General features: G+C 45.9%; 1 protein-coding gene across 2 annotated transcripts; it reads right to left on the bottom strand.

Annotated features, from left to right (window-relative positions):
* Window positions 1-480: 480 nt before the first annotated feature.
* On the bottom strand, window positions 481-24,934 carry SMYD1 (SET and MYND domain containing 1). Of its 2 annotated transcripts, XM_042053509.1 has the most exons (10): window positions 24,552-24,934; window positions 15,870-16,046; window positions 15,012-15,225; window positions 13,469-13,599; window positions 11,678-11,716; window positions 8,817-9,009; window positions 5,319-5,411; window positions 4,041-4,204; window positions 2,356-2,524; window positions 481-932 (listed from the first exon to the last, which is right to left on the bottom strand). In XM_042053509.1, exons 1-10 carry the CDS (start codon window positions 24,686-24,688, stop codon window positions 774-776), a joined length of 1,476 nt encoding a protein of 491 aa, XP_041909443.1. In that variant the 5' UTR covers window positions 24,689-24,934; the 3' UTR covers window positions 481-773. The 2 variants fall into 2 exon arrangements, with proteins under 2 accessions (XP_041909443.1, XP_041909444.1); XM_042053510.1 differs by lacking the exon at window positions 11,678-11,716 and having other exon boundaries at window positions 24,552-24,931.
* Between the last annotated feature and the right edge of the window lie 142 nt (window positions 24,935-25,076).

Below are 25,076 nucleotides of genomic sequence, written 5' to 3'. Positions count from 1 at the left end.
AGGTGAGCAAAGGTAGATGCCCTCCTTGGAAACTGCTTGCCCAGTTAGAGCAGTCCACGCAGCCAGTGCATCAAACCACAACAAGTGGCTTCTGGCACGGCCCCATGTCCATCACTGCAGACATTTTCTGATTTGTAACTAAGGAGAATAATTTATCCCAATTAACTTATCTTGATGTCAGAATTCCATTTAGTCTCACTTGCAAAGAGCCTACAGTTTGATGTTGCACCTGTGCCAGCTGCAGAATCATTTTCCAGCAGTTTTTCATCAGAAAAATATCATTTAACACAAAACACCACCTTGGGTGGGTCTTGTTCAGTTTGCATTCATTGCCCACAGGTGTACACAACACTTCTTGGAACTGGCTTCCCACTTCTACCATCCCATGGACACTACTGGAAAGAAATTATCCCAAGGAAGCAATAAAACCCCTTAGGAAAAAATCAATTAAAATTTAACAAAAGAATTCAGAATAAGGGCTAGAGAGAAACAGGCTTCCAATAAAAATGTAAATAATTTGATAACAGGGTTTTTTGCTTTGATTTTTAATGCCTTAGTGATAGAAGAAGAGTGTTGTTTCTGCCAGGACCTCTTCTGCTTTAAGCCCTCTGAAGATTTTTCAGGATGCTCCCCCAGCAGGTCCATGCTGTCAGATTTGTGCCATTGGAAACAGTCCTTATGGATATATCACACTGTTGTATCATATTCCCAATGTTTGGAAGTGCCACAGGTGATGTTACCCAGCAGGCATGAATTGGTGTCAAGCTCAGGGTTTATTCCTTTTTGTGGAAGAGGCTTGGTGCATTCTCATTGCTGGGTTCAGGCATGACCTGGATCTTCTGGTTTTTGAGGGCAGCTTCCCTCATCTTGTAATACATGAACTCATTCTGCTGGAACATGCGCAGCTCCATCTCCGTCTGGACACGCATGACCTGAGGGACACAGCAGGTTACAAACCCTGTGATGCAGGGGACCTCGAAGCAAGTGAATAGAACATTGCCAGAAAACAGGCACTGTCCCCAGGGGATGTCCTAGGCCATGCAATGACTGAGGCACCGTGCCCTCGGTGTCCTACCAGCAGGACCAAAGCTGACTGGACACAGATATTCTGTTCTTTCTCCAACCCCATTTGCCTGTGTACTGAGGAAGGCATCAGCCTTTCCTGCATGCAGCTTTTCCACAGGCTACTGGGAAGCCTCATGCTCCCAAAACCGATGCAGAACCTAGAGGTGATGCTGTGCAGAGCCAGGGAGTGAGTGCAGTTCCCATCCACACCCTGGGCCTGGCCCATCACCAGCGTGGGGGTCACCTCAGGTGGGAGGAGAGGGATGCTCAGTCCCACAGCTGCACCCTTTACACCCCAGGATTCGTCATCACCAGAGTCATTCCTAGTGCTGCATTACAGCAGAGGATCAGAAGGGGTTTTAGGATACATTTTTACACCCCTCTGTGCATTTATTCAACCCTTTGTTTAGGAGCACAGAGATAAGCATGTGCCTTATATCCACTATTTTCCTCCTAAAGTGTGAAAGGAAACACAGAAATGGAGGTGCTGTGTCTCATCCTTTGCTACACATATGGAAACAGTGAACAGATTGGCTTGAGGTAGTAGATATTAATTTTTCTGAAGATATAAAATTGCACTAATAAAGGTTATAGCTCTGCTATATGGGGACTAAGACATCAATAAAGGATTTCATGTGGTATCCTATAATTTTTCGGGAGTAATAAAGGAGAATGCTATAAAGCCAACAGGTCACATCAAGTGAATTAAAGGCTAAAGAAATGATAGACTCCCAGCTGAAATTGTAAGTAATTCCTCACATCTGAGCAGATGTAATTCCCTGGGATCTCAAGATCTTGACTCTAAGCTAGGAAATGCAGTCATCAGTCATCTGAGGAAAAAATACACTGCTGCTTAGGAGGAATGGGGAGTGATAAATAAAGAAGAGTGGACACCAGTAAAGAAAATCAGGTGGTAAACATCCACCATACGTAATTTGATGTACTCAAATTGCAACGTCATCCATCTGAGAGCAGTGAAATCAGGCCGTTGAAAGAATAGGAGGCTCTGTCTTTGGGCACAGCAGTTTCAAAGAAGAGTCAGGGGCTCAGCTGCCATTTCTCATGTATGTTCTGGTGCAGAAAAAGAGGTATTTTTCAGGGAAGAAAATTTCCAATAAGAAAGGACATGCATTTCCCAGCAGAATATAACATAATCTAGATAAAGCCACAGCACCAGTATGAAGCAGTCAGCACTTAATACATCTCTCAGCCCTTACAGATGATTGTTTCCACAGCTTGACTCTAATCTTGTCCAGATAGAGAACAGAGATGACAGGAGATGACACCTACCTCCAGGTCTTTGGTAATTGGGTGGGAAGGTCCATGGGTTATCAGGAGAATCGCATAGGCTTTACAGATCAAGCCATGGCCAGCTTCAATGAGGCCAGCATGCCAGTGAGTCACTCCTGCCCGCATCACGGCCATCCCCAGCTGCGCGTTGTTGGGATGGTATATTTTCCTGGAAAAACATTGGGTAATTTTAGTTCAGGAGAAATCTGGGTTCCCAAAAGTGTCATTGACATGATATGCTTGCCAAAGAGCAGATAGTTTACTCAGGTGAAGAGCCTGTTGCAGCCTTTTCCCCTGAAATGTTCCCTTCTTAGAAAGGGTCAGGGACACATTACTCAAGGACAGAGCTGTACAGGGGCACAAGTTGTGAAAGATGGGATGTGAACTGGGAAAGTTCAACACCTGGCTTGCAGAAAGCCAAGGTCTGTCATCTTATGCCAAGAGAACACCAATCTCTGTCATTATTTTGGCACAAACAGAACCCAGATCTGACCCCGCAGCTCAGGTGGCACCAACTTAACTTGACACACTTGGAGCAGTGAAAATGCAAAAATCACCAGTTTCTCATTCAAAGTGGGAAGAGAAACAGGTGGTTCCAGAAACTCCAGAAATGTTCATCTCACCCTCTGCAGATGCATCCCTATACCTGGGAATTGTCAGCGCCTAAGGCGGGAAGACTGAAACCGCTCCTCTGCATCCAACTTTAAAAGCTGAAGCAGAGTTAGAAGCTGATTGGACTTAGCTGAAAACCTGCCCTCAAGGGCTTATTTGGCATTTTGAATTGGCACTTAAAGCAAGAAAGGAAACTACCGTGGCCTGAGAAACTGAGGAACACGGAGGGGAAGGAATTTCCTCTGTGTCAGTCAATTAGTTCAGTGCCAGGGCTGGGACATGAAGTTGCTTGTCAGGCCTGCAAGCCAGGGAGGTGACTCTGTCACCCCTCTGCAAAAGAACAAAATATCACAGGCTTTTTGGAGTAGAACTGACCAAAAAGACAGGCAATGAGTGTGAGATGGTCTCAGCAGGAGAGTGAATGATACGATGAATTGGGCTTTTCTCTCTTCTCTACAGTTTCCATTGTTTTTCTTCTTTTCCTGTTAAATACTCATCATTCCTGTCATAAAACCTCAGTAATAATAAAGCACATAATTTTTAATGTGAGATTTACCCTGGATCTATGTGAACTAAATCTGAATTTCTTTATTCTCACTGAGCTTTTAGCACAGGACTATAGAATTAGCCAAGACAAAACCCATGTACTATTCAAGAGTGAGGGAATGTCTTGAGTGACAGCCATTTGACATGGCTTCTCTTTCCTCTTTGACCTCTCCTTCCTGCAGGGTGCAGGGAACAGGCCATCTCCTGCAGTCACAGCCTCTCTGTCCTGCACCGAGGCTCTGTGTCTTGCTATCAGGGCAGCCTTGAGATGCTTCTGAGACCAAACAAAAAGGCTAATGAAAGATGTTCCTAAACCATTTGCCAGTTCCAGTTTAGTACATCCAGGTGTTTGGGAGCTCTTGTGCATTTAAGAAGGGGTTTCTGTCTGTCTGGTGGTACAAAAAAGTCCCCATCTGAATTTCATCACCACTGCCTTGATGGGAGTAGATTAAGAAAATTATTCCTGTAACACACAGCTTAACATTGCGTGAGCACAGAGAGCTGCCAGAAGTAGGGCACAGACGCACAGGTAGCCATCCACCATCCTCTTGGCGTAGTCAGCTGCTTCCTCAAACATCTGGAGGTAGGAGAGCACCTCGGAGGCAATGCTGAGGATCCTCAGCAGGTAGATGTTCGTGTCCCCCAGCACAGGCTCCTGTTTTGTCAGGCAGTCACGGCACAGCTTCACAACCTGAGCGTGGAGGAAGCAGGGAGAGGAAGGGTAAGTCCAAGCGACTTTGGGCCTGAAGCTGCCACACCAAAGCCCTGTGGCTTGGACAGTCCTTACCAGTCCCAGAGGCCAAGTCAGCCTCTGTGAAGGTTGGGGAAGAGAGGATGTGCTTTGATTTGTTAAGAAACATCAGCCGAGCAAAATGATTGGCACTCAAAGCTTTCTCTCCAAGGTTACACTCGTAAAACTGGTGAGGAAAACGTGATGTCTTCTGCTCAGAAGAAAGACTCCAGGAGGCTGGGTACTGTCAGGTACCAAGTGCCTACAGGACTCTTACACCCCAGTGCCATCCACCCAGCCTCCTGAAAGCACTTGGTGACAGGAATACTCTCAATGACCCCCTGGGGCTGGAGACACAGAGCTGCACTGTTCCATGCCTGACCTAGCCGTGATTCAGTGTCCTGATTTCTGCTCTAGGCTTCAGCCTTTTCCCAAAGACAGTTAAAACCCAGAGGTTGTTACTCAACCTCGAGTGCACTCTGAGGAGAACAATTAAATATTTCCTGGGTGAGCAAAAGAGGGAGAAAAAAAGAAATTACTTGAGCTCTGTCACCCATTGCCTTTGTTGCCCCAGATGGGACATGTTTCTACCAAACCACACACCTATTCTCAGCACCTGACAAATGAGCAACACAAGGTGCTGAAGTGATCAACACAGGCAAAGACCCCTGACAGTCTTATCCCACTCTCAAACCCACTGTCCTTCTTTTTGTGAGGCTACCTGGCAGAGCTGACTTCTTACACCTGCCCTGTAACTCATGATTTTCACCAGGAGGCCCTTGGTTCAACACCCGTGTCAGTCAGAGGTTCTTGAAGTCACCTGAATCTCCTTGTGTCATCACTACAAAAGAAGTCAGTGTGGGATGTCTCAGACACGGTTGTCCTTCACAGAGGGCAGAAACCAGTGTCAGCTTCTTCAATTTGAGCTTCCAGGAGGGCAGGAAGCACATGGGGATATTCAGGTTACAGCAATGGGGAGGTTGTTTCATCCATAAATCCCAAATGTAGAGGGGGACAAGGCCTGCTTTCTTGGGCAGTGTGTGTGCAGCAAGAGAGCAAAAGGACCAGGACTCACCTCGTGGTAATGTCCCTCCATGCGGGCCTTGTTGATCTTCTCCAGCGTGTCCTTGGAGAGCTGGATCACCTCCTTCACCGTGTCTGCAGAGGGCTGGGAACAACATTAGGAAAACCAATGAGGAAAACACACTGCCTCACACTTCCAAAATATATTGGTTGAAAGCGTGCTTGGCCCCAGTCGGCTTAGTGGGATGTCTCCCACATCACCCAATTCCTACTGCTGGATGAAAGTACCAGCGTGTCCCTCAGACCTGCCCAAGGCTGAAATGAGCTGAAATGGGTCCTGCTGACTTCAGCGAGAGTGTTACCCATCCGGGTAGTGGCCATGTCTCTGACAAGTGTGACTGGGCTCCTCAACTCTCCCTGCCACTCCTCCCCTCTGGAAATTCACCCTGCCACTGAGAGGTCTTGTGAGATACCAAAGAGGCTGTGAAAGCCACCAGCTGGTGAGTATCAGGTGTTCCAAGTACAGCTGCTTGAGAGAAATTAGGCTCTTGAGTCAGAGATGGGTGGAATAGGAAAGATCCCTGAATTTTACCTACCCTGAGAATTGCTGTCATTAGTTCCAAACACCCTAAGATGGCTGAGCTCAGATTCCAGCTGCACCCAGAGAGGGAAATGTGTTTTCCTGCACACCTTAAAGAAATTTGTGTTTCACTATGCATTTAGAGACGTGAAGCACATTAGGAACACCTGTCAAAACACTAATGAGCTCATAATTAGCTGCCTCTTCTTTCTTGCTTTAATACTGAAATATAACATAATATCCAGCACAACCATTCATCTTGTGCTTCTCTGAGCCCTTCAAGTTTGCATTTTCCATCTATTCTAGCTATCATGACCTTCCTTTTCACAAATGAGACACCTGAAATCAGCCCACAATCACGTGACTCCAGGAACTTTTGGGAAGAGCCTGGTGTGGAGATACACAGCAGAGCCAGCAGCCAGGAAGGACCTCTGGGTGTAGATCAAAAGCAGAGACCCAACATTGCAATGAAGGATGCAAAGATTGTAGGACTATAGGACTCTCCTGTTGTCTTTTTTCCTACACCTGGTCAATTAGACTTTTGAGGAATCTGAAATGCATCTAGTTGGGAAATCCTCTTCAAAGTTTAGTATTGAGGGAAAACCAGTAGTTTTCAGAGCCATTTACCTCCCATCTATTTATGGATACGTTTGTGTTATGATTTATTTTTCTATAGTCTTATACTGAAGCTATTGTAGCTAATCAGATTTGGGCAGCTGTCTGAGCAGCACACAGGGTACCCTGGGGCACAGAGTACATCCAAAGGCAATGTTAACATCAGTGCTGGGCTGTCTGAGTCAAGACTCCCAGAATAGGGACCTTAAACAGCATTCCCATGGTGGCTTTGTCTAATAAAAATCCTCCCTTGCCTTTACTGGACTTGTAAGTCTGTTACCATTATAAACAATGGGAACTTTGCTACTCTTTGGAAGAGGTGAAGGACTGGAGGTCGGAGCAGCTGTTGAGGATGGAAGCTGTCAATCTCCCGTGTATTCCTAGCACTTTTTCCAAGCAGCTGCGAGCGCTGCTGCTCCCAGGCAAGCGTGCCTGCATTCAGGAAATGCGACCCAGCCGACGTGCTCTGTGGGTGAGGTCAGCCTGGATCCTTATTGTCTGTGGATGGGGTGTATTTTTAATAGCTGAAATCATGCACCTTGCATGCTAACAGGCTTTTTCTGCACAAGCACTTCAGGTTGTGGAGGACATTCCCCCAGAAGCATGTGTTTTCCTGCTGTGTGGCACACAGCACCTCTAATGCTCACCAAAAGGGGATGGTGCATCCCTAGTGGAAGGTGTCCCTGCCCATGGCAGGGGAGACAGAAGGAGATGGTCTAAAAGGTCCCTTCCAGCCCAAATCGTTCTGTGATTTATGGTTTCACTGTTCAGTCAAGGCTTGATAGCAGGTGTTGAATGAGAGTTGGAATCTTTTTGTGCTGTCTACTGGGGAATGTGTTCAAAAATATTTCTGCAGAAAGCCGGAAAAAAATCCTTCTGCATCAGAGAACTGAGCTCTGGGACAGCTTTATATTGTAAGTGGAGAAGTACAGTAGCCAGGATTAGCTGTAAGATGAAGCTTGATAATTTAAAATGGAGTTATAAAGCAGGGTCTTTTGCACTAGAGAACTTGACCCAGCAAGGAAAGGGTCTCCTCTATCCCATGTCCTATCTCCCATAAGGGAGCTCCCTTATATCAGCTTGATAATATTTCTCTAAACCTTTCTCAAGGAGAGATTTACACTCTGCAATAATCAGCCTTTCCTGGCTGCCATCTCTCTGAAAGAAGAGTTACAAGACTGAGCTTGGCTTCCTGGCACCTCCTGAGCGGGAGGCTGAGGGTTCTGTGCTCCTTTCCAGGAAGGTGCCTCTCACTGGGTCTCTCCTGGTGGCACTGCTGGTCTGAGGTCACATTTCCTCATCCCACCTTTTCTGTTTGGTTTCCCACCTGCTCCACATCATTCCCTGGGCTGCACTGTGATTCATGGTGTGACTGCTCAACAGTGCAGATCAATGACTTGATGATATATTTAATTGCCCTGCCTCACTTTCCCTTCCCTTACACACTTTATAAGGCTTGCAGGAGGAAAACCCCCCAAGCTAACACTGCCAGAGAGCACAAACCTATGAGCAATTATATCCTTGGGTAGAGGAACTAAAAAGAAGCTCCTAGAGCTGCCAGCACACTCATAAACTGGAGCAGTTGACCAAGGAGCACTTCCCACTGCCAACAGCAAGACGCAGCCTTATACCCTCCTGCTCGATGACTTGTGAGACCTCCCAGGAAAAGAGAGATTACTTAAAAATGAGCACTTAAACATGTTAATTCCTCACAGTCAATCTGCCCACAGCAACCACACAAAAACGTCAAGCGATGGTGCAAACTCCCTGTGACAGGCCTTTGCAAAGAGGGACTGGATGTTCAGGCTTCCCACATTCCTGGAGCTGGTGTGATGGTACAAACCACAGAGCTTCAGCAGCAAACAGTCCTGTCGCCACAATCACCTGCAACACATTTCTCTTTCTGCTGCTCAAAATGTAGATTCCCTTGCAGTTTCTCAGAAAACAAACAAACAAACAAACAAAAACAACAAAAAAACCACCCAACCACGATCTAAATGCCAGCATTTTTCTTAGCTCTAGACCTAATTTTCCAATATTTTTGCATTCTGTCTATTGATGGACTTTTAGGTTAAAGGCACCTTCTGGGGGCTTTTTTAAATTAAAAACTGCGCTTATCTTGCATAGTAAGGATTAAGCTGGCCTTGCATGTTGGGCTTGAATTGGTGGTGTGTCCAATCAAGGTTTAGTTCTGTTCTCATTTTACCTATTGTCATTAGTCATGCTTTTGCCAAAATCTGACTCTGTTCCTATAGTGTCCCCGTGCTGAGAAACCACAGTCCTGGAGACCTGCAGACACCTTGGTGGAGGAGATGCAGCCACCACTGGCTTTGGACACAGCAGGACAAACCATACCTTGCTTTCCCCTGCCTTCACTGCCAGCATCAGGTCATCCTTGAGCTGTTTCTTGCAGTGCTCACACGTGCAGTCGAAGTAATATTGCTTCTTCAGCTGCTTCTGCCGCTCCTCGCTCAGGTTGAGGAAATCCACGTAGGAAACAGTGAGCTCATCCCCTGGAGAAATCTTGCTCAGAGCCCGCAGCTCGATCCTGAGGGCAGAGGAGGTTGGATGTGCACTTGGAGAAGCAGCAGAAGCAGAAGTGGAGCCACGGAGCCATCAGGAACAAATCCTGTGTCCTGCCCTGCCTTGCAGAGGTGAGCCCTCACCCTAAGGCACTGCTTTAAGTCTTCAGGGAGGAAGTGCAGAGGTAAACAGCAGTCTGGTTGACTGAATACAGAGCAAGAACACACTCACACCAGTTTTTCCTGCCCCTCTGCAAGTCCCTGGCAGGGATATGTAAAGGTCTGAGCTATAAACAGGTTATGGCTTCATTAATTTATCCAGATGGGGGCTGAACCTAGACATCAACTTTTATTTTGTTGCAGATGTCACCAGAAAAAAACCCCACTGAGATCAGAAATACACACCAAAATGCTCAGTTTGGATTTGGGGTCTTTTTTTAAGTACTGCTTTGCATGCTACCCACACACCCCTGGCTATACTCCCAGATCCTGAGCTGTGCTGCCTTCGGTATTGTTTTCACTTTGAAAAGTTAAGACAAATTCCCCCTGGGTGCTGCATAAGAGATGCTTTCACCATGTTCATGCATTTCCACATAAAAGCTTAGAAATAATTATCTGGAAAGAGTCTATTTTCAAATAGCTCATTTGACCTATTACCACAATTCAGTTGCCAGTCTCTTACTGAAATCCACGGCAAGCCCCTGATGACAGGATTTGGAAAGCCAGACCTTTGTACCTGCCTTTCTGTCATGTCATTCCCTGCAAAAGGTCTTAAATAATGTGGGCACTCAGAACTATTCCTGTGCTGTTTCACTCTACACACTGAATCTCCCAGTTACTCTGGGCCATCTCTCAGCTGCAGGGGCTAAACATGCTGGAGAATTTGGCCAGAATTGGGAAAAAATCCATCAAATACAAACTGTGAGGTGGTTCTTCTGTGTCCATCTCCTCTCCCAACTACTAGTGAGCTCAACAATGTGTTTAATGTCCATGTCTGCCCTGAGATGGACCTCAGGGGGACCTGCTGGCTCCCATCTGAACATGAGGTGCTTTAGGTGGAACCCAACAAAAGCCTCACTAAAGGCAGAGGTGGCAGAGGACTCACAGGTATCACCAGGTGCATTAAAAGTAAGTATTTTGGGGAGGACATGACTTATTCTCTGTGATCATGATTTTGCAAAGGGGTTGTAGTTCTCCTGTAATTCCCTTTTATTTCCCTTGGAATCCCTGTTACAGGCTCTCAGCACCATGGGTGTTGCTCTGAGTCTTCCAGCTCTGCTAAAGCTGCTGTCAAAATTCCTCTCCTCGGCTGGTCTTGACCTTCTCTGGGTGTTGTCATAACAGCAACATATTTTGTACAAAATTTATCACTAAACATGCCATTGTCACAAAGGGCAGCTATTAGTCATGTCACAACCACGGGAAAATGCCAGACAGAGAGAGGTGCAACCTGCTCCTCCAGGAGGAAGTGCATAAAAAAGAGCAATTCCCATCCTAAAGGTTTACACTATAAACATTCTTGTTCACACTTAACAGGATGCTCGTTGAAGTGAGTCATGCAACCAGAGAAGCAAAAGCAAGCCTCTGACTTTCATGATGCCCCTGATAGCCCAAGCACTGTAGGAGTATTTTAAGCAGCCATCCCTTGTGCGGAGGGGATTGATTGCCTTTGGGGTAAGCCAGGAAACACATGGCATATTTTAAATACTGTAGTTAAAAAGCCACTGTCAGCAAGGAGCACACCACTGAGCTTGTCCAGGGCTCTTTCCCCAGTGTCTGCCATGAGCAGCAGGGACCTTGATAGCTGCATGCACAGGCACAGCGAGTGCCTGATAGCTCAAAACTCAAATTGCCCCAAATAGCAATGCTAATCAGAAGTGAAACTTTTGCCCCATTTTTTATGGCCCTATCTATAATGTACTGAATAAGATTCAATTGTGAAGAAGAGCACTTCAAATGTATTTCACATCTTCTTTGGGGAAACTCCATGCCCGCTTGAAATTAAATTTTAAAACACAACAGTGTCCCCTTAAGAACACTGATTATAATATACCAAATGCCATGAGTTAAGCAGAGACATTTTTTTGCACATATTTTTGTGATTTATTTAGTTCGGATCAGGTAACAGTGGCATCATTAAAAGGTGGAACATTAATCATGGATTATGATAAAAAGGAATTGAAACCTACATCTCATGGTACTGCTACTGTAGGCAACGCATTCCTCGGGCACAGTTTGTTGCAGAAGAAATGTAGAGTATTTAGTGTGTCAGTAGCACAGTCATTTCTCATCTCCTAATATGCAAGGTTTTATTTTGGGCTGCACAAGATTAGTGAGACCTTGTTCTGATTTTGATGCTCTTGCCATGGTCAGGGGAGGAGAAATGAGGAGTGGAGAGGGGAAATACTGACAGAGAGGAAGCCAAGGGAGAGGGTGGGAAGGCAGACAGGGAATTCACCCTGGGGAAAACAGTCATAGTATTACCACTATCATTCTAATTTACTACAAAATGCAGAGTTAAGTGAGGTTTGGGTTTAGTGGGGCTTTACACAGGGGAGGAGGGAAGTTTAGAAAACAGGGAAAGTGAAATTTGGTGCAAACAGAGGGAGCCCCTTGGGGTCTTTGCATCTTTTCCATTAAACACAGGGCATGAGGGGCACAGGGAGGAGAATGATGCTTTCAAGACCAACCCACCTCATCTGTGTGTGGAACATTGATCTTACAGCCTCATGACTGAAAGACAAAACAAACACCTGCGGTTTACACACATACAACAACGAATAAAATGGGTACATGGCATAGCACTGGACATTGTACTGACAGGAGACAAGGGAGTTCCCTGTTCCTGGCTCCTGCGGCACTGCATGAGAACTTCCCTTTTGCTATGCAGCTGCCAGGACCAAACTGTCCATCACTGGGCCATAGAGGACTTGATGAAGAGCTGCCCTGGCACTGTGAGTTTAGGAGTGGTCTAGGTCAGGGAATGTGCAAAACCTGCTCCTGACATTTGGCAGGAACTAAATCTCCTGCGCAGAAAGGTCTCCACTGACATCAGCAGTTGTGCTCTCTAGAACAGAGCTTGAAATGGAAATCAGACTGGGATATCAGCCACAATTTACCTGGCCAATAACCAGATGGTCAAGTTTAAAGTCAATAACCAGATACATGTGGGAGCTTTGACAAGCTGCCAGGCAAATAAATGCCATTCGTGTACTTACCCAGAAAGTCAGGGCTGTTATCACTGCTGGTTACCTGCCCCACTGCTGGAAGTTGTTTGGAGTGGCTCTCCCACCACCCCACTATGGATCCAATCCAGGGCAACTGGATATCACAGTACAGACTCCAACCTGACTTTGGATCAGACCGTATTTCCCACCAAGGTAATAATCCTAATGCAGTTTTGTTTTCTCTTGGCTCATTTACCAGCTGCTTGGTAAATGCTGGTGTAGTTTTATCAGGGAAAACCAGCAGTGATAACTGGAGTGGAGAAGCAATGTGTTAGTCAAAAAAGGAGAGGCTGGGGATGGGGGGGTTAAATTAGAGCACTAAAGTTTAGTAAAGACAGGTAGCTGTAAAATCACGGTGGAAAGTTCAGAGGAAATCCTGTGGCTGTGCAGTTTCTGGCAAGCAATTTCCCACAGTTAATGTCTTGCACACACTGCAACTTTCTGAATCAACAGCAGTTTATACCTGCCATGGCTTGGAAACTGGGAAGGGCAGAGCACTCCTCTTGTGGGCTACCTCCACACCCAGCTCTGCTGAAACATCCCTGCATTTCCCACTGAATGTTATTCCATCTCACTCGTCCTGCAGAGGTTTTCTTACAGGACTTGGGTGGGAATGGGGAATGCCCAGAGGCTGAGAGCATCCTGCACTCGCAGGTGACTCTGCTTGCAGATAACAAACACTTCTGTCATTAAAGTCTCATTGCTGAAGAGTTAATCAGTGATTAGTTGGGATGGTACAGTCTCACCGGATGGGGACTGTGTTAGGAATGGTTATAAACACACCAGCAGATACTGATACACAGCTGATTGCAAGCTTCGGTTATGAGAAACTCTTGGACTGTGGACTTAGAATAATTCTTAATAATTTACTCCATGGAATTACTCCTTAACTATCTATAAATGAAGCTTCAATATGAGGGGTGAGTTAAACAGCTACTCACTACTTTATCTACCTATTTTGAGTCTAATTACAAAACTGATAAGAAACCAGGGAAAAATTCTTTGCTGGTTGCTGGATTTGGGGCCAAATCTGGTGTATTTGTCAGTGTATCAGATGATAATTTTTTAAATAACAAGGAGAGAAACCAGGTTGTCTTTAGCAAGAAAATACTGTTCGGGCTTTTTTTCCTGAGCTAGAGAAGGAAATAAGAAAGAATAGATTTTCTGGGGCAGGGACCTGACTCTGGGGGTGACAGAGCCTGCTGAGTTGCCTGTTAGGATGCATGCCTGCTGCACCAAACAAAAGAAATCCACTCACTTGCCATTGTTGAAGACAACAGTGCAGTTGGGCCAGCAGTCGTGGTTGGCCTGGCAGAGGTTGGGGAAGATTCCCACACCAACAGCCTGCAGTCCTCTTTGGTCACTGAGGGTAAAGCCATTGCAGCTGATCTAGTCCCAAAACACAGGCAGGAAGAAGCATTAAAGGAGAAAAAGCTGAAACACTCCAGTCAGGATAAAACATCAAGAGAAGCAAAGCAGGACTCATGCAGAAGGACCAGCCCAAGGCAGAGCTGAGTAAACATTATGGAGTATTTGCTGTCAGTGTTCACCTGGGAGGTCTAAGATAAATTTGGTTTGGTCGTGCATTGATTTCCATATATTTGGTTCCTGCAAATAATTCAGAAAAAGGTCATAGGAAAATGATTTTGAGGCAATTCCAGCAGAAAGCAAAGTTCACACTCATGAAAATAGGTATCAGTTAGAAATTAACCTTTACTGCTGCATTCAACCTGGTCATCAGTCATGTTTGCTGGGTTGCCCTCAAAGCTCATAAAAAGCAGCTACTAGTCTTTGCTGTGGATTTTCAGAATGATGACTTTGCATGACATATATTCCAAGACTGAATTATTTTACTTTCCTAGATAATACACTATTATCACATAGGAACAGAACAGTTTTCAGTCACAAGCATAAACAATATCTGCAAAGAGAAAATGTGATAGAATAAACCAAAGGAAATAATTAACTCAGTCACTGATTATTTTACCCGGTTAATAGTTTTATTTCCTTTGTGAACTGATTCTGTAGATTTTCGGTACTTCCTTGCTTCTCCACAGAGAAGCTGTGTTGGTCACTAGCACATAGGGTCTCCCTGTGTCCAGTGGACTGGATTTTCTTTGTGGTGTGGGTACCAAAGGATGCTGTGTCCTCTCCCTATACTGGGACTGGCAAAGGCCAGCTTGTCTTGCACAGCAGCCCCTGCAGAGGGGTGAGCAGAGCATGTGTCTCCTCTTGGCAGTGTTGGGAGCTGAGGGGATAGTGCAGGGATACCCAGGGCTGGGAGCAGAGCAACTCAGCCTTAACTGGAATTTCCCTCCCTGCTACACTGAGAACAAAACTTTGTAGTTAACAAGTTAGTAATGGATATTATTAAATATATTGAGTATTTTTTACTGATTTTATTATATATTACGGCTATGCAAAAAATTGAATGCACACAGTATCAATAGATATTAATGTATTTACTAAAACAGATCTGCTATATTCAAATATATTCTAGATTTATTTACTAAAAAACATATTTAGATTTTCTCAGCTCTCCCAGGTGCAGAGAGATGCCCAGTGGGACTTGTGATGAAAATGCAGCACCTATGATTCAGCCAACCATTTGTCTGCATGTTTAGACAGCCAAAATGTTTCAGCCCTTGCCATGCCTCAGTTTCCCAGTGTCAGTGCAGAGGAGAAGCAGGCGGGGAATGGGATGAAGTCACCCATCCTCAAATCAGACCTGCTGGAGAGTTCCTCCCAAAAGCTGGCATTACAAACCCTCCCCCATCTGCACTCCCACCCCTCTAACATACCACTCCGAATATGTGGGAGATGAACTGCATCCCAAACTGCTGGCAGTGGGGTGGCCAGAACTCCAGGAAACTCTCCACGTCCATGCGCAGCTCCTTCTTCTCCTCCTCGCCAAAGCTGTCCACGTGGTTCTGCAGCTCATCAATGGACACCAGGCAGCCCTCGGACAGCCCGCTGCCCTCCCTCTCGATCTTCCACAGGATGCGGGCAGCCAGCCTGGCCAGGAGACAGCCACAGGTGTTACAGCACCACCACCACAAGGAGAGAACAAAGGACCATCAAAATTCATCTCCTGGAGCGGGAAAGGGTGTGCAGGCAGACTGACTGAGACAGGCTCAGCATCAGATGGGTGATGGATGGTCACCATCCCCAGCCTTCTGAAGGAAAGGGAGATATGCAGGGTTTTGTCCCAGCACCTGTGTTCTCACCTGGAGAAGTGCAACAGGCCCCCAGGTCCCAAGCCCTCCACAAATGCTCCCATTTCCTTGAGGATCCCTCTCATTTTCTTATGGTAGGGCCAGAACGTGAAGACAAATTAATGTATCCTATAGGCAACTTGGGGAAGAGCCCATCTCCTCTTTCACTTTTCCACCTACTCCCCAGTTTCCCACACCTTCTAAACTATCCAGGGTGGGTTTGCCTCACCATGTTCAGAGTTTTTGGGGCACAGAACTGAGAAAAAAAATAGCACATCCTTTGCACCATTGATGCTCCTCCAGGTCCCTATCCCTTCAACTCAAGCATGCTCTTGGACTTTCCTAAACCTTCTCCCACCTCCACCCTGCCCAAATCAGGCCACCCAGCTCTTCCTTGCCACGGGATGCCCTGTCCTCTCCCGGGCTGCCGGGGCCAGCTCTCACCTGATGTTTTCGGTGGGTGCCTTGCCGTGCCTCTTGATGGCAGAGCACTCATTTTTGTGGTTGAGCCAGGCCGCTCTCTGGCAGGTCCTGTCGCAGTAATAGGCAAACTTGCACTGCCCGCAGCGGTGGAGCCTCTCCTGCCGCTTGAAGCAGGTGTGACAGATGACGTGTATCAGGCTGGAAGGACAGAAGGACACGTTGGATCAGCGAGGGCCAGCTCTGCCCAGCAAAGATCCCGCCAGCTTTGCACCCCTGGGCTCCCTGCAGCCACTAAAACGGACTCTTCGTGATTTTTGGGGAGGATAGAGAAACATCCTACCCAGCTTAATCCTTGTGTTCTTGCCCAGTGCTGTTGCTGTAAGTTAAATGGTCATGGAGTAACTGGGACTCCTTCAAAAGGGGTATTTCATCTTTGGGGGATTCAAAAGAGGATTTCAATTGTATGCATGTAACTATAACCCAGACCCAGGGAGGGGTGCGTCAGAGGATACTGCTGAAGAAATCTGACCTCACATCCTCCCTCTGAGAGTGTCCAGGGTCCCAGACTGAGGGAAAACCTCCCCCATAAGCCCCTTCACATGTCCAGCTGTTGCTCCTAGAACTTAATTCACTGAGAAGGAGGAGGAGACACTTTCGTCTCCTGTCCAAAAAATTTTGGGACTTTCCCCTTGCTGCTAGAGAAGGCTTTTCACTGCCTGATTTGGTGTCTCCAGCTGTCTGCTTCTCCAGGCAACCGCCCACTTCTTCTGGGCCTCCAGCCAGGCTTGACAGTACAGGAGAATTTAAATTCCCATCACTCAGCCACTGCTGGTGCCAGAAGGGAGCTTCTCCTCACTGCAAAAAGCTCAGGGACCTCAGAGGCTTCATGGTCTAGGGCACATTTATCATTGTTCATAACACAGAATGGGGAAACTGAGGCACGAGGAAATAAAAAAATTATTGATGATCCCATAAGGAGGATATGTCACAAGCAGGAATCAGACTCACAGTCCCAGAGAATGCAGCCCAAAGACTGTCCTGCCTCTCTACTATACCCATAGATATATATATATATATACACACATATATATGCATATTTATATCACAGTCCATTTAAAATGCATTTTCTTTTCTGTGAAAATATGTGAGCTGCTGACATAATCTACCGTGTGCCTTGGCTCTTGCAGGATAAAGAGGGCCACTGATTTAAAAGCAGGATGACCCCCAGCAGACAAAACCATGTGCAAAAATGAGGTTTGGAAAATGAGATTTAGGCAAGTGAGCAGTGCTGGAGGGAGCCCAATGCAAGGCAAGCACCTGGGATGGGGCAGGGGGAAGCATGTCTGGGAAGGGGGATGCAGCCAACTCTGCTTTGTCAAATGGAAAAGCTGAGAGCTGGTGAGAAATGTGAGGCTGTGCTCTGTCAGCTGTCAGGTCAGGGGGACAGAGAGGTGCAAGAGAGATTACACTCCTTGTAAGGCAAAGCAGAGCCAGAGAGCTGATAAAACCCACATGGTTACGTCGTGCCAGGAAGCACAGGGAGATATCTCACATGGGGAATGGGGGTCCCTCCTGCCACTGGGGTGTTTTAAGGGCAGTCAGAAAGCAAAAAAAAAAAAAAAAAAAAGAAGTTTCCTTGTAGACAGGAATGACAGGTTGGAAGGGAGCATGGTGCAGAAAAACCCAAGTCCTCCAACAGGTGCTTCTCTCCCCTCAGTTTGCTCCCTGAGAACCAAAAAATACTGAAATGCTGGCTTTGCATTTTGCTGTTTATTGCACAGGGTCTCCAGATTTTCCAAAGCAAACCTGGCTGGCAGAACCTACCACCAGCTCTGGAAATCCCTCATTTCTGAGGAGATGCAGAAATGCACTAAAAAAGTTATACAAGACTTTCTGAGAAAGCAAAGGAACAGCCCATGTGGTATTGAAACTGCAGAGACAATTACTCGTGGCTAATCTGTCTGGCAGGTGTAAGAAATACTGCATCTCTTACAAAACCATTATGGGATCCTCCGTGCCCCAAAATGGTGTCAAACAAGACTGGATTTATTGATACAGTGTGTTACCAGGACTCCAGAGACCTGGGCTCAACTCTTGGAACAGTAAAAGAGTCAGGAGACACAAGTATTTGAGATCTGTTGCCTAAATCTTCAACTAACATCGCTTAAGCATTTGCAAGCACCTAAATCCCCCAGGTGCCCCTTGGCAGTTGTGCAAACTCCTGCTGTGTCAGAGGAGCTCAGAGCTGGATGGCCCAAAAGGGAATGGCAGAGTGGGGATCTCCCTTGGCTGGGTTCTGATACCATCTGTCCTGGAGACAGACAACACCCAGACACCGAAGGCTCGCAGTGTTCACAGCCTCCTCTCTCTGCAGCGTTAGGGTTCTCCGAGTGAAGCAGCCTGAGATTAAATTTAAGTCTCTCAGCCTGTGGAAATCATTGGTCTGTAAAACCTCTGTCTGGTCTAGAAAGTGTTTAACACAACCCAAAATGGCTTCAGGTATCCCAGACCTCTCCTCCCAGTACAGAGAGCAGCCCACATCCACACGTCAGCATGCTGCATGGCCAGGCAGCCTCAAAGCTCCTGGGGAGAACCCTGGGGAGGTGACTTCTGCTGTGGCACCTACCCAGGAACCCTGGAGGTTTGAAGCCCCTGGCTCTTGCTGCTCAGCTTCCCTTGCTTTACCACACAACAACACAATTGCTTTCTGCTGTGTCTGTGCACGCCGTGGCCTCTGAGGTGATCACTGCCCTCTTCCACATATAGTGAGAACTGCTTCTCACCCTGCCCAAAAGCAGGATCTTCCTTACTACAGTGATGCCTCCAGCCCATCACAAGCTTGCCAGGTCAGGGATTTGGGACTGACTTAGAGGGCAGATGCCACTGACAGATTCACTGAATGACTTTCTGGGGAGACTCAGGTTTCCTTGGCCTCCCACCCAAGCATCAGCCGAGCTGAACTCTGAAGGGCTCACGTTCTCTGGAGTTACATAGGTGAGAGGCACAGCCACAGCTAATCCTGGGTGTAGCAGGATTAAAGGACAAAAGCAGTGATTCAGTGTGCCAGCCAACAAATGCAAGAGGTAACAGCACTGACAACTAAACCATGGCTCCTGCAAGCACGGCTCACAGTGAAAGCAGAAGAAGCAAATATCTCTTGTGACTGCTTGGACTGGATTCAGACAGATTAAGGTCTGTTGGACCTGCCAGGACAGAGGGCTGAGCACTGTCACAGGAAATGTATTAGCCTCATCTCTGAGACATGCACAACCCAAACATCTGCCATCCAGCACCCACAACATCTCATTCATTGGCCTGGAAAAGCCAGGTGAGATGGCTTTAGGGCAAAGAACAGAGGAGGATTTCATTGAGTAGCTGATGGACACAGTGAGTAGCTCACAAACTATTTAACATGGGTTCATGCTATTCTGTGCATCACAGGTGATACACACAGATGGCCTAACTTACACCTAAGTCCTACTTATTATTGCTTGGCAGGGCAACTCTCTCCTCAGTCTGCTACAGAGAACAGCATAAGAACAGCTTAAGATGTAGGTAAAGTCTCCTTGGCTTTCAAAGCAGGGGCTGTAACACTTCATTAAAAACAACAGCCTAAGGAAATGCACCTGCTACCTAAAGATTAATTATTAGCATAAGAATGGGTTTGCTACTTTAAAAAGGGTTTGACCTTAGTATTTTCTCCTTTAAAATGTCAGGGATGACATATCCTAGTTTTTCTGATTTGAGTGGAGGATTTATTTTAGAATAAATTGTGACTATTTTATTTTTAGTCTTTCATTACAAGATTTCCCAGCCTCTTCTTAGAGGTGTGGGGGAGGTTTTCTTTAAAAAAAGCTAGGTTTTCTCCCAGGTTTTATTTAAAGTTTTGAACAAATGAGATAATAATAAAGAAATCAAACCCCAGAACATTTTTTAAAATGTGAATATGATCACATTAGCTCTCAGTTTTTATCAGTATCAACTCAGCGAATTTGTTCCCACAATCTTTTCAGTCATGCTGTTATGGAAAATTTTGGATTTCTTATATCTCTAGGTCATTTCAACTACAATAACAGAGCTCCCCATGTTTTCTCGGAAAATGTTTTCAGCCTCTTTCATACATCAAAAAGAAGTGCAAAAATTGCATGATGTCAGTTTTTAGCAATTTGCAGATCACTCATCCAGCAGATCTTCAGATGATCTTGGCTTTCCACAACATGACACTGTTTTCCTTGACTACTGTCCCTCAAACCCCACGGGTTAAAGAGCAAACCTTCTCTTGGCAAAGGCTGACAGAGACATATGAGGCATCCCCTTGCTTTTAGGAAATGTAAGCTCCTACAGGCTTGAGAGCCAACTGATGTGTCAGAGGAGAAGGTCCCATACAGTACATTGAGCCCAGGCACTGGGAATGCTGTCACCGTGAAGGTGACAGAGGAAAGGAGACCTGGGTTCTTCAAGGAGACAGCAAAGAGGGAGGAAGGATTAGAGAAAGTTTCAATGAGAGGCTCAGAGGCTTTGCAAGTTGAAAAATTACCGCAACAAAAGCAAAAAATTGCTTGAGATGTATTTCCAGCTTTCTGCTTCTACTTCAGAGCAAAGCAGGCCTGACAGTGGTGTTTTCAGAGCAGTATTTCAGCTGATAACAGCAAGGCTGAATCAAACAGAGATCAGGCTGTGTCTACGATTTATCCTGGAAATCACACAGAGTTCTGCACCCCCTTTTAATCAGTATTCACCATCTCTTTAAGCAGCCTCCTCTCATTCAGGTAGAAGTAACAGGCTTGATACAGGAGTCAACATCCAGTAAACACTGGGTTAAGGGACAAAGTTATAGAATCATAAAATAAGAATGGTTTGGGTTGGAAGGGACCTTTAAAGGTCATCTAGTCCAACCCCCCCTCCAATGACCAGGGTTAGCCTAGTGAGTCATACCCTGGCCTTAAAATCTAACTATGAGCTGACTGATGTTTATAGGAACCTCATTTTTCTTTGAGTTTTATGTACTTCTAGATTAAAACTCTCTGACACTGTGTAAGAAACTGCTGCTCAGATGACCATCATTGGTCTGAAGAGTACAAGCCCTCACCAGCCTTAACGACTTTAGGGACTTCCAGGGTCCCTGTGACCTTCAGGGGCTTTCCAGAGTGGGATGCAGCCTGTAGATTTAGACACCTAGATGTGCTCATCTGTACCCCCTGTGTCAGAGTAGAGGTAACACCACCACACTCAGTTCAAAGGTAGATTCATTCATTCAGCTCAAAGGTAGATGTCTGTGTTCACTGCACATTATAGGGTTCCATTGATTATGTCAGCATTTAGTGTTGGATTCACTTGTCTGGACACAGGAGTCCAGTGTCAGGCTCTGCAGGGACATCTGATGATAGAGTTTTGTCAAAGAAAACATTTCTCCTTTTTCTAGCAAAATAAAATCTCCACACCTTCTCAAACTCAGCCTCCTACTGGAGGACAGACACCTATAAAGTGCAGTGGGGTGACAACCTCAGGTCCAAATTGGTTCAACAGCTCCTTGCATCTCTCTGTGCATCTATCTCTATCTACATACGTAAGTCAGGCTGAAGTCTGTGCTGTGATATCCAGTTGCCCTGGAAGAGCCTCTCCAAGCAGCTTCCAGCAGTGACAGCAACCCTGAGGTCTGACTTTCTGGGCAGTAAGTACAGATATCACATTTTATTTGCCTGGCAGCTTGTCAAAGCTCCCACGTGTAACTTGTTGCTGACTTTAAACTTGACCACCTGGTTATTGGCCAGGTAAATTGTGGCTGATATCCCAGCCTGATTTCCATTTCAAGCTGTGTTTTAGAGAGCACAACTGTGTTGTATCTCTGTAGGGCTGCTCCTGCTAATCTCAAAATGACCTTTGCTTTGCCTGCATGTCCTATGCAGCCACACAGAAGATCACTGACCTCTGCAGTACAACTGCCTTCCATATAGCTTTCAACAGCAAAATCAGGGGGTCAACACCCACAGACTGGGAACAGACTTCCCAAAAGATTGAGTTCTTCAAAGGGCTGCAAACACTCTGGTGCTTCTGTGTGGTCTTTATGCACAAAGAAAGCTGAGATCTCTGGAAAATAGGGTCACATATTTGGTAGGACCTGAGCCAAACACTTAAACCCAGCAATCATTCATAGTTTAATCCCTTTTCCATAGTACACATACACAGTGCTTTCAGCAAGACATGGGAGATACTGAGTCAAGTTAGGATGAGGGACTCTGGATTTTGGGTTTGCCTGTGCAGGCTGAGGCCCTTTTTAATAGACACCAATTTTAGGACCTATACATGTGTGTTTGAGGACAAGGAAAAGCACATGCCTCTTCCCTGAACTCTTCATCCATGCAGAGACAACAGCAGTTCTTTCAGGGTAAAATCAGCTGCCATGGCCCGGGGTGGATTTATTCTTGTAGGAATAAAGAATACTAGGATGCAGGCAACCCTTCTTTGACAGAAATCAATTCAATGAGGCTTGATGCAATTGAATACCCTGGGACAGCAGTAGGAGGTACCTTTAAAACCAAAGCCCTGGGTGTGTAAGAAAAGCATCAGGGTGATTTCCACAAGAAAAATGTGTGTTTCCATTACATCTCGGGCCCAGGCTATGCCATGCCAAGCACTAATCAACAAGCATTTCTTCTCTTTCGGAGATTTTGGGACTGCGTTTCACCACTGACCTATACTCAGTGCTTTGGGGTGAAATGTGTCACAGGAGGGTATGAATCCATTATTATTGCACAACAGTTGCAGAAAAGGGTTGTGTTTACCTTGACTCCTTGCTGCTCAACCTCTAGACCTGCCCTCTGGGAGCTAAACAAGCCCAGCATGGGGAGGAAGGGAGGGAAGCAGGGAAACACATCTCCCCCCATCTGAGGTTTTCTGTTGGAAACCTCAGCCTAAAACACAGTCTGCAGTCTAAGAGCTGATGCAGTGATAACTTCTGCCCTTATCTCATGTTACATAAGTGACATTTGAAAAAGCAGCAAAGCTGTAGCTCCTCAGCATGGGCAGCTCTGCTCTATGCATGGTGCAACATTTCACACAGAACAAAAAATGTTTTTAACCCACCATCAAAAGTCTAAATGTTTCAGTGGTTTAAGAAAAAAAAGTATTTTTAATAAGGCATATGAGAGAAATAATTGTCCATAGGCACTTCTGAAGAAAATCACCACAAAATTCCAGCTAGTGACACGAGTGAAACTGAAGTACGAGATCTAAAAGGACACATCAAGGAGAAATGATTTTGTCACCAACTCCTGTAATTGAGCTCAGGGTGAAGACTTCAAGAACTCAACATTTTAAAGTGAAAAATGACATTTTTAATGTGAGCTCTTGCAATGACATACTAAAATAAAAACTAAAGGTGTCATTCTTGCTATGGCAAAGATTCATAATCATGTTCACCCACTAACAGTTAAAGGACAAGGAAACAGTGAAAGACACAAAAAACTTATTTCTTGCTCTCTCCATTTAATACCCAATTCTCTGCTACTGTCAGATCACACAGTGGCACTGATCAGCTTCAGCTGCAAGATGACCGGGGTTAAAACAGCAGCACGACCTCTGCTTGTGTCCCAGACTTCGCTAACAGAGCTGATTTAATCAGAGAAAACTCAGTTAAGCAGAATTGCTCACAGCCTTGCTTAGTGTACAGGGTATTTACTAAAGTTTCTGGCTGTTTGGGGCTAAAATTTCAGTCTCAGGACTCACCATGATGCCCTTGAAGAACACTTATAACTTTCCTAAGCTCAGAATGAAACCTTCAGCTAAGTCCTCAGTTTAAAAATTCAGGCGACATTCTATTCTCAGTTAGCATGCTATAATGCTGAACAAATTCTGTGAACAAATTCAGAGGCTTTAATTTAGATTTAGCCCAAACGAGATCAACATAGAAATTGGTTCTTTGCATCTTTTCTCTTCCAGGTTATTTAAGTGAATCCCACTGATTCAAAGGGCAGAAGTGGGCACCTACCAGCCACACCAGCAGCACAGGTTGAGTGAATGTTGTGATTAAAACAAGCAGCAGAAAAGAAAAATATCCTTGCACCAGAACTCAGTGTGTGGCTACATCAGTGTGAACATAAATTTAAAACCAGTCTCTTGAAAGAGCAAAAGCAGACACTTGTCTCCAGTTAGCTCAGCCAGCAGTAAATACTAAATCTCTGTAACAAACAGAGTCACTTGCTGACCCCCACCACCTCCTAGCTGGAGGGCAGCAGATGATGAAGCTGCAAGTGCAGCTGGGGATGGCACACGTGAGCAGAGCACAATGGAACTCGTTTTTATCATGTATTTCCCATCAGAGACTTCAGCAAAGTCAGTCTGAGATTCCTGTGCACCTGAATTACACTAACTCCCAGCAGTTCACTGCAGCGTAGCATGGGGCTGGTTTTGTGAGGCACTGAATACATGCAACTTTCACTGCATTTCTAAAAGGTTACCAAGCGCCTCACAAGGTCACGCCCTGGAAACAAACTGCACCATACGAAAAGTGAAAAAGCTGATCTGAGCCCCGGGAAGGACATTCACTACAAGCTGTGAATGTGTCTTTAGAGAAGTGCTTCTGACTTCCCTCCGATCCCTTCTCTGATGTCATCCAGACACCTCCAAACTTTTATACAACCAGTCGGATGAAATTTTGCAGCGAGATTACTTTCCCTCTGAGTTTTACAAGCGCTTTTCTCTTACCTGTCAAAAACCACGGCTGCATAGGCTGGCTCTGCAAAGATGACATCCCCAGGCAAGAATTCCTTCTGGGCTTTCAAACCCCTGCCTTTGCCTTCAGTTGTGAACACTTCCACTGACTCCATTCCTCCTTTGGTCATCCCAGGGGACCCCAAGGCTTGGGAGGTGGGTATCTTGGAGCAAGCCAAATCTCCCGTCACTCCTATCAACTTGGACGTGCTGCAAGGCCACGCTTATAAGAGGAGGGCTGGTCTCCCCCCACCCCTGGCCACATCGATTCCCATAGGAGGGCAAGGGGGTGGGAGCAGAGGAGGCAGGAACCGGAGATGCTCTGCACAATATCGCCGACCTATGCGGGGATGGGACACGGCTGGGATTTCTGCTTCATTAGGAAAACCCTCTCCAAAACGTTGGGAAAAGTTTCTCCCAACCACAAGAAGTTGTATATATTACAACTCGGCTTAATTTATCCTCTCCCATTGGAGGGAGAGTGTATTCTCTTTGCAGGGTATTTTTAGCGACCACATG

The sequence above is a fragment of the Corvus kubaryi genome, unplaced genomic scaffold, assembly GCF_017639235.1.
Source record: "Corvus kubaryi isolate FWS band 111438036 unplaced genomic scaffold, C.kubaryi_AGA036_p1.0 split1-131, whole genome shotgun sequence".
In the NCBI taxonomy this organism is placed as follows: Eukaryota; Metazoa; Chordata; class Aves; order Passeriformes; family Corvidae; genus Corvus; species Corvus kubaryi.
The sequence above is the reverse complement of the archived record's forward strand: the minus strand, read 5'-3'. Positions and strand labels throughout refer to the sequence as shown.

Excerpts from the sequence above, each read along its gene's own strand:
- SMYD1 (XM_042053509.1), bottom strand. The coding sequence starts at position 24,688 with ATGACCAAAGGAGGAATGGAGTCAGTGGAAGTGTTCACAACTGAAGGC. Across the intron at positions 5,412-8,816 it reads TGAAGGCAGGGGAAAGCAAG|CCCTCTGCAGACACGGTGAA; the intron begins GTATGGTTTGTC and ends TGTTGTTCCCAG. Across the intron at positions 933-2,355 it reads CAATTACCAAAGACCTGGAG|GTCATGCGTGTCCAGACGGA; the intron begins GTAGGTGTCATC and ends TGTGTCCCTCAG.